This window comes from Staurois parvus, unplaced genomic scaffold, assembly GCF_062004578.1.
Source record: "Staurois parvus isolate SC_StPar_1 unplaced genomic scaffold, SC_StPar_1.0 ptg001493l, whole genome shotgun sequence".
Classification (NCBI taxonomy): Eukaryota; Metazoa; Chordata; class Amphibia; order Anura; family Ranidae; genus Staurois; species Staurois parvus.
In genome coordinates this window covers 429,150-439,036 of record NW_028319289.1, presented here as the reverse complement: position 1 = coordinate 439,036, position 9,887 = coordinate 429,150, and the positions used below count along the sequence as shown (strand labels likewise).

Here is a 9,887-nt window from a genome sequence, read left to right as displayed (position 1 = left end):
GGTGATGGAACACACAGACAGAAAACACGGCATATATAGGGGGTGTCACTGCACTGACATACTAATAAGTTCTGTTTGAGGGAGAAATCACTGCACAGGATGGAGGAGACACTTAACGAGGCGCAGCTACGCCACTTCCATCAAACAGCGATTAACCAGCAAGGCGCGGATGCAGTCACCCACTCACAATGCCAGACTAGACAGGGAATGCAGGCAGCGTGTAATGCAATAGGAGAGGGATAATTATCCATTCTCATCTTTCTCTGAAGCCACTGACTGGGGTCACCTATCCTGGCTGCTCACTTAATAAAGTACAGAATACTGGGGTGAATAAAAGACAAAGTACACATATAAAAGACTTTACACAAACCAAATCATTTCATCTATTAGGGCTCATTCACACAGAGGCCCATACAGTGCATGAGAGGTTTACACGGCTTGCATGCCGTATGGGCCTCTGCACTCGTGTCAATAAGCCCTTAAACGCTCTTGCAGGATGTATCTGAGAAAAATAGGAAGTAGGTGAAGACACATTTATGTCCAGATATACCCCAGGAGCCAGGATACAATACAGCATTAGTTGTCAACTAGAAAAAAATAAAGGGGGCCTCAGCTGGGGTCTATGACATTACCAAAAGGCCACACAATGTTCAGTGCAAGCAATGCTGGTATGGAGTGTCAGGGATACTACAGGAAATGACGGTCCGAGACTGCAGAAATACTACAGGAAATGACGGTCCGAGACTGCAGAAATACTACAGGAAATGACGGTCCGAGACTGCAGAAATACTACAGGAAATGACGGTCTGAGACTGCAGAAATACTACAGGAAATGACGGTCCGAGACTGCAAAAATACTACAGGAAATGACGGTCCGAGACTGGAGAAATACTACAAGAAATGACGGTCCGAGACTGCAAAAATACTACAGGAATGATGGTCCGAGATACAAAAATACTACAGGAAATGACGGTCCGAGATACAAAAATACTACAGGAAATGACGGTCCGAGATAAAAAAATACTACAGGAAATGACGGTCCGAGACTGCAGAAATACTACAGGAAATGACGGTCCGAGACTGCAGAAATACTACAGGAAATGACGGTCCGAGACTGCAGAAATACTACAGGAAATGACGGTCCGAGACTGCAAAAATACTACAGGAAATGACAGTCCGAGACTGCAGAAATACTACAGGAAATGACGGTCCGAGACTGCAGAAATACTACAAGAAATGACGGTCCGAGACTGCAAAAATACTACAGGAATGATGGTCCGAGATACAAAAATACTACAGGAAATGACGGTCCGAGATACAAAAATACTACAGGAAATGACGGTCCGAGATAAAAAAATACTACAGGAAATGACGGTCCGACACTGCAGAAATACTACAGGAATGATGGTCCGAGACTGCAGAAATACTACAGGAATGATGGTCCGAGACTACAGAAATACTACAGGAAATGACGGTCCGAGACTGCAGAAATACTACGGGAAATGACGGTCCGAGACTGCAAAAATACTACAGGAAATGACGGTCCGAGACTGCAGAAATACTACGGGAAATGACGGTCCGAGACTGCAGAAATACTACAAGAAATGACGGTCCGTGACTGCAAAAATACTACAAGAAATGACGGTCCGTGACTGCAAAAATACTACAGGAAATGACGGTCCGAGACAGCAAAAATACTACAGGAAATGATGGTCCGAGACTGCAGAAATACTACAGGAAATGATGGTCCGAGACTGCAGAAATACTACAGGAAATGATGGTCCGAGACTGCAGAAATACTACAGGAAATGATGGTCCGAGACTGCAATAATACTACAGGAAATGATGGTCCGAGACTGCAGAAATACTACAGGAAATGATGGCCAGGTAACTGGGGACTTGTTACATGAGGCTAGTAGAGATTGCTATTACAACACTTCACAAATGTTTCTACTCCCGTTACAAACTGTTGAGGTCCAAGACCTGCAGGTTGGGCAGCAGAGACATAAAACTGTAGACAGAGGAAAACTAACACACAAGCTGCCTGTCTGGCAGGGTGTATCCTGCACTGCATGGTGTCTTGTGGTTTTTAATGCTTTTGTATCTTTCACCTTTGTGAGTACCCATTTTTTTTTATCTTCCACATTTATACAAAAGATTTCTGGTAGTGCACTTGCATCCTTCTGTGTTTTTTTTTTAATAGTTCTATACTGGACCTCTGGTAAGGAGGGTGCCACAGCTGAGCACTCCTGATAGATGGCCATCTATGGTCTAGTGCCACTGGTGGATCTCTGAGTGCATGGAGTGGCTGTGTTCCAGACAGAGGAACCTGGCTCCCTATGGCTCTCCTGGAAAGGAAAGGACTCCTGAATTCTGTACTTGTGTCCACTCTACATGTCCTTCCGGTGAATCTCTCACCTCACACATCGGGATGTATGTTCATATGGCTCTAACCTAGGAAGGGATATTTTGTATGGGAGAACAATCTACAGCGGAAAGGAGTAACAGCAGGTCTGAGGAGTATGAAGAATATGAGCATCATTCGGGAATTCTGGATGTACTCTAGCAGGCCAGGCTAGTGAAGGGTTTGTGTAGTCAAAGTACTTACATGGTTACAGTCCGATGAGATTTCATTGTCCGCCTGAAAAAACAAACATGGGAGATAATCAGTGTTTCAGTGCATACAAGCAGAACATTCATATCAACGAGAAATCTGGAAACTACAGTTTATTATCTCCCGGTTCAAACACAGGAGATGGACCTTATGGACACACTGGGGATGTTTGGAAGGTTTTCTATGCATTGAAATACCTGCTTGCTGTTGGGATACAGATGTACGATGTCTGCAAGAATAACCCATACAGAAGGTGGTTTGTTTTTACAGAAGGATTAAAATAGGTATGTTCATGCAATGTTCTAATCAGGGCGGACTGACCATTTGGAAACTTGGGCACTGCCAGAGGGCCCGGGGTCAGTAGGGGGCCCCATGAGATGCCCCTGGTACCTTTTTCATAGGCTTTTTTGAGTTTGGGCAAGGACACAGGGGCCCCATGATCCCCTATCGCCCGGGGGCCCCATGAGTTGTCAGTCCACCCCTGGTTCTAATCATTAATGGGGTCAGTGGTGTTCATTTTTTGATGCAGGATGGAAAAATGTTTCAATTTTCTAACAGTCCATTCTCTCCAAAATTGATGTTCATCAAGTCATCGAAACATGTTCATAAGAATGATTGTGTGGACATCCACAAGAAAATCTACTAGTGTATGGCCACCTTTAGACTGGGGGAAGGGGCAGATAGGGTGAGGCAAATGGCCTGACATAGGTTGCAAAAAAGTTTAAAATGTACAATATATATATATACACACACACTTTTTTTTTTTTTTTAGATCCTATAGGCTTGTACACAAGGGCTTAAAGCAGAAGTTTAATTTGCTATTATTTTTCTTTACTTTATTCCTGCCCCCTATACCCATCTCCTTGCCATGTTATGTTATCCAGAATAAAAAAAAAAAATCAAGCAGAGATGGTGGGAACCCCTCATAATGGGCACAGCAGGCGTACAGACTGGGGAAATCAGCACAGGGATGGTGGGAACTGTTCATAAAGAGCACAGCAGGCATACAGACCAAGGAACTCAGCACAGGGATGGTGGGAACCCCTCATAATGGGCACAGCAGGCGTACAGACTGGGGAAATCAGCACAGGGATGGTGGGAACTGTTCATAAAGAGCACAGCAGGCATACAGACCAAGGAACTCAGCACAGGGATGGTGGGAACCCCTCATAATGGGCACAGCAGACGTACAGACCAAGGAACTTGGCACAGGATGGTGGGAACCCTTCATAATGGGCACAGCAGACGTACAGACCAAGGAACTTGGCACAGGGATGGTGGGAACCCCTTATAATGGGCACAGCAGGTGTACAGACCAGGGAACTCAGCACAGGGATGGTGGGAACCCCTCATAATGGGCACAGCAGGCGTACAGACCCGGGAACTCAGCACAGGGATGGTGGGAACCCCTCATAATAGATCTCACCAACAGAGTTCCAGCAAGACAGAAGAGACTGTCAGGAGGGAAGACTATCTTCATCTTCCAGCTGTATCCCTTAGGTCAGTGACCATGTACAGATGGATCTGGCCGCTCAGGGAAATGAGGGGAATGTCTCTCAGTCACACATCCCTTCCAGCTTCAGAAGTTATTACTGACAAACAGTCACAGCTATTTCTAGGCTGCAGCCCAATTTCAGACTCTAAAAATAACCCACAACTGCCGGGAGCTTTTCCAGGGTCCCCGTACAGCGCAGTCCCAGGGGATTCCACCGGATGTGACAAGGTCAGGATGCACCGGGGCCTGGCGGAGGGGCCGAGGATCAAACACTACATATACCAGGCATACCTTCGCTGCATCATAAGGACCCAAACAGGGGCAAATGTATCTAATGTACCCCAGAGATCTATAAACAAGAGCCCTGGATAGAAATACATCACATATATCCTTGGAATAGGTATGGGAAAGGAAGGGGGAGTTTAAACAGTCTAAAATTGGACACTCAAACCCTTTGCACCTGTGCTCATCCCCTGTGCTCATCCCCTGTGCTCATCCCCTGTGCTCATCCCATGTGCTCATCCCCTGTGCTCATCCCCTGTGCTCATCCCCTGTGCTCATCCCCTGTGCTGAACTATGATGAACCCTGCAACATGCAGCCTCTCCCCCACAGAAGACAACCTCCTGACATGGTTCACACCTGGCAGTGATATATTCCTATACTGTCATTATAGGTGACACTTATGGGGACATCATATAGTTGTAGATGTAAAGAGATAAGGAGGTCATCTTATGTCACCATTCTGGGAACGCACAGCAGAGTCTAGGAGTTCATGTGATTCCTTACAGCAGCTGACAATGACTGCGGACAATTGATGTGTGGGCGATGGGGAGAGGACAGGAAGAGCTGTCATTTCACTGAAGAGAGCTCTGCTGACCATGAGTAACAAAGGGACCATGAACAAGGTACCTGTGACATAGCCGCAGGTATGGCACAACAAGCATTTCATTCAACACAAAGGCTGTGGTCCCCATACACTGAGCCAGGTCTGGGCACAGCCGTCCCCATTTACACTGAGCCAGGTCTGGGCACAGCCGTCCCCATTTACACTGAGCCAGGTCTGGGCACAGCCGTCCCCATTTACACTGAGCCAGGTCTGGGCACTCCCGTCCCCATTTACACTGAGCCAGGTCTGGGCACAGCCGTCCCCATTTACACTGAGCCAGGTCTGGGCACAGCCGTCCCCATTTACACTGAGCCAGGTCTGGGCACAGCCGTCCCCATTTACACTGAGCCAGGTCTGGGCACTCCCGTCCCCATTTACACTGAGCCAGGTCTGGGCACAGCCGTCCCCATTTACACTGAGCCAGGTCTGGGCACAGCCGTCCCCATTTACACTGAGCCAGGTCTGGGCACAGCCGTCCCCATTTACACTGAGCCAGGTCTGGGCACAGCCGTCCCCATTTACACTGAGCCAGGTCTGGGCACTCCCGTCCCCATTTACACTGAGCCAGGTCTGGGCACTCCCGTCCCCATTTACACTGAACCAGGTCTGGGCACAGCCGTCCCCATTTACACTGAGCCAGGTCTGGGCACTCCCGTCCCCATTTACACTGAGCCAGGTCTGGGCACTCCCGTCCCCATTTACACTGAGCCAGGTCTGGGCACTCCCGTCCCCATTTACACTGAGCCAGGTCTGGGCACTCCCGTCCCCATTTACACTGAGCCAGGTCTGGGCACTCCCGTCCCCATTTACACTGAGCCAGGTCTGGGCACTCCCGTCCCCATTTACACTGAGCCAGGTCTGGGCACTCCCGTCCCCATTTACACTGAGCCAGGTCTGGGCACTCCCGTCCCCATTTACACTGAGCCAGGTCTGGGCACTCCCGTCCCCATTTACACTGAGCCAGGTCTGGGCACTCCCGTCCCCATTTACACTGAGCCAGGTCTGGGCACTCCCGTCCCCATTTACACTGAGCCAGGTCTGGGCACTCCCGTCCCCATTTACACTGAGCCAGGTCTGGGCACTCCCGTCCCCATTTACACTGAGCCAGGTCTGGGCACTCCCGTCCCCATTTACACTGAGCCAGGTCTGGGCACTCCGTCCCAATATGCACAGGGTGCAGCATCAGTCCCCGCTCCCCATTAAGGATAAGCACCTTTGAGAAGCGGGGAGGGGGGGGCGCGGGTACACAAAATTGACAGGTACCCGATCCCACTACGATTGCCTAGGCGATCGGAGGCAGAAGTTGTCCTCCTACCCTCCCTCCTCTAGTCTTGTGGGACACGTGACAGATCCCAGAAGACTATGGGGCCATTCAGGAAGAGCAGTGCCAGTCGTGCATGCGCAGTGGGTACCCGGCTGTAAAGCTGCAAGCTGTCACAGCTGGGTGCCCACACTGATGATGCCGGCGCCTGGAATACAGGACAGCCGGTAAAACGGGCTGCGACAGGGGGCACCGCGGGACAGGGGAGTGGCTGTTTTTTAAAAGTCAGCAGCTACAGTTTTTGTAGCTGCCGATTTTTTTTTTTTTACAGTGTGTATGGATCTCCGCTTTAACAATCATTTACAAAGCAAGCAGCTTTCCGAAACCCTTAACAGCTTCCTTTGGCTCCAGTTTGGAAGTGTTGATTACAGACGTAATAGGCAAGCTCATCATAGCTGTATCCACCAAGTTTCACCGACGACAGCTATGGAGATATGTAGTCAGTACTGCAAGACCCAAGCAGACGGGCACTTTAACTGGAAGATGATAAAAGCCTGTAAATGCTTGTCATATCCGATCCTCTACAGACTGGTGGCAAAACACCGCTGATGCGAAATGACAACAATGGAAACGTTCCACCATGAGAGGTAATCAAAGTGGATGTCAGCCGAAAATTATTTCATAAAGGGGAAAGTGAAAAAAAAAAGGACACAGCTACATTACAGTAACCGTCACAAATCCTCCTTTTCATCATTCCATATACATTGGAAGCTTAACCACTTGACCTTCAAAAGGTTTTTACCCCCTTCATGACCATGGAATGTTCTGCTATTCGGCACTGCGCTACTTTAAATGACAATCGCTTGGTCATGTAACACCGTGCGCAGATGAAATTTATATCGTTATGTGGCAAATTCTGCCACATTTGGCAGTTAAGACAAGACATAAATCGTGGCCAATTCGAGGTAAAGTATATCTTGTCTTGCCAGGATAGACTATACAATGTAGAGCAATACAAAAAGAGTAAAAAGAGCAAAGGAAAGCATAGAAAGGAAAATCGAGATGAGGATCATTAAGGCACAGAGAGAGACTGGATCCACGGGTTCCATGTGTTGTCTAATTTCTTCGAGTTATTGTGCAGAATAAAGGTTAGTTTGTTGTTAAAAGAAACTTAACTGAATCATGATTAACATAATCAAGTGGAGTGACCGATTGCCTCCACTGTCTAGCAATAGCAATTCTCGCAGCCAGAAACATAGGAAATCAATTTATGGGATTTCTTAGGAACATTATCTGGAAATTTGTGAAAGAGCGCCGTCTCCGGGGATCTGCGAATATTTATACCTGTCACTGAGTTTACCAAACTGAACATTCGAATCCAAAAATCTAGTTACAAGCGGGCATTGCCACCAGATGTGAAACATAGACCCAACCTGGCCACAACGCCGGAAACACATCGCAGAGGCAGGCGGACACATCTTTGCAATCTGGGTAGTTACCAGATACCATCTCACCAAAGTTTTATAATTATCTTCAATTAAAGTAGCATTGATAGAAATGTTGGACAGTGCCAAGGCGATATCTTGCCACTCCAATAAAACCATAATTGACAGCTAAATCTTTTCCCAATGTTCCATGTAAAGGGAGCTTACAATTTGGGTCTGTGAGGAGAGCATATGTTGCAGAGATCCAGCCTCTTGGGGAATCCCTATTCCTGCAGGAGAGGTCTAAGGTGGTGAGCAAAGGTGACTCGTCCAATAAAGCGAGCTTCCAGTGGAGAAATGGGACAATCTGGTTGTATCTAAAGATTTCAGTAGTAGGCATATGTAACTTGTCTTTAAAATATTGCAGAGAACGTATACAAGCACCATTAAGATAGTCTGCTATCCACAACAAGCCCTTATTGATCCACCATTGTCAATCCAGGCATAAATTCAGGGTTGCAAAAAAATCAAAGCAATAGATGTATGTGGTGATGCTAGTGACTTGAGGTGACGTACCCTGTCCCAAACTGCCAAGGAGGAGGACAAAGTGGGGCACAATATAGGAGGACATAATCGACTAGGAAGTCAAAGTAACACCCCAATAGCCAAAGGGTGACAGGAAAGAGCTTCTACAGAAACCCAATGGGGAGTATGTCCCCCAACCGTGGTTTAAGCTAGTTGGGCGATCTGCGCAGCTTGGAAGTACGCATGGAGATTAGGAAGGCCAATACCACCCCACGATCTAGAAGCATATGATGTCTTCTGGTTCATCCGAGGCCGTCTGTTACTCCAAATAAAACGAAGAACCTCAGCTTGTAGAAGCCGCAAGTCTCGTCGCAGAATAGCTAAGGTCCGAAGTAATATAGTCATCGAGGCAGAAACGTCATTCTGATGGAGTTGACTCTACCAAACCAGGACAAGCAATACTCAGCCCAACGATGGAGATCGTCCCTAAGCATTTTAAAGAGGGGAGGGTAATTAGCCTGATAAACTGTCTCGATGGAATTTGTAAAGTGTACTCCTAAGTAGGGTAAAGATTTATTCGCCCACTGAAAATCGTAGGAAGTTCTAAGCTGCTGTTCATCAGATATAGATAAAGAAGCATTAAGGGCAATCGTTTTTTGGGAATGAAGGGAAAGCCTGGAAAGAGCAGAGAATTGGCCTAATGATGATAGTAAATTTGGAATAGTTAGCAAAGGAGAAGTAATATACATAAGAATGTCATCGGCAAATAAGGCACATTTATGTTCCTGTTGGCTGCAATGGATGCCATGGATTTGGGGATGAGACCGAATTGCCATAGCCAAGGGTTCAATTGCTGGTGCAAAAAGCAGCGGGGAAAGTGGGCAGCCCTGTTTAGTCAAAATGTATTTATTTTTATCAGGACAAGTAGATTGTCATGAAGGACAAGTAGATTGGGCACCAATTTAGTTCCTGGTCAAGTAGTTTTTTTTCAAAAATTTCCACACCCCTGAAGGGGTAAAATGATATATTTCTCTCTGGAGTCTATACCTCTGTTAATATGAGAGGATTTTGCTCGCTTTAGAAGCTTTAGCTTGGCATTCCGTGTAAAATCACATGTCAAAGCTAGACAGGTTGGTTGTTGATCGATCAACTTGGGTACATTCAGCTTGCCCATAGTTTGAATCTCGGCTGGTTCCGGCTGAACTGGTCGAGATTTGGACTATCTATGGCTGCCTTAAAGCCTTCTTTTCACCCTCTGCCATAAAAGTTGAGCTTTGCCCTAACTGGGTGAATAATCAGACAGAATTTTTGAGGCCAATATATTATAAACAGAGCCAAGGATGGTAAAACTCCCCCACCCCCCACCTGAGATTCTTAAGTGCCATAAAATGAGCAGAGGGGAGGGGGCACACCTAGATATCAGACAGACATAGCACACACAGTCTTCCTAACACCAATATTCATCTGAAATGTAAATTGTACAGCAATTCATGTGAAATCTTCACATCCGCCTTGTGTATACACTGCACAGCAATAAAACAATTGAAGAGCGAGCAGCCCAGCCCAAGCTGGAGAATCCAACCCAGCAAGACCAAGTGCAAAACAGGAGGAAAGGAATACATGGGGAGATCACTTGTGACAGCCAATCGTATTGCTCAGTCTCATTCTCTCTGGTCTGCAC

The 9,887-nt window shown here is 47.0% G+C and overlaps 1 protein-coding gene across 1 annotated transcript in view; it reads right to left on the bottom strand.

Moving 5' to 3' along the window:
* Positions 1-2,530: 2,530 nt before the first annotated feature.
* The window catches only part of LOC149435522 (Golgi apparatus protein 1-like), a 30,754-nt gene continuing 23,397 nt past the window's right edge, over positions 2,531-9,887 (bottom strand). Inside the window, exon 2 of the mRNA XM_089662578.1 lies at positions 2,531-2,641. Within this exon, the coding sequence (XP_089518704.1) occupies positions 2,576-2,641 (66 nt within the window). The 3' untranslated portion in view covers positions 2,531-2,575. The remainder of the gene's footprint in view (positions 2,642-9,887) is intronic.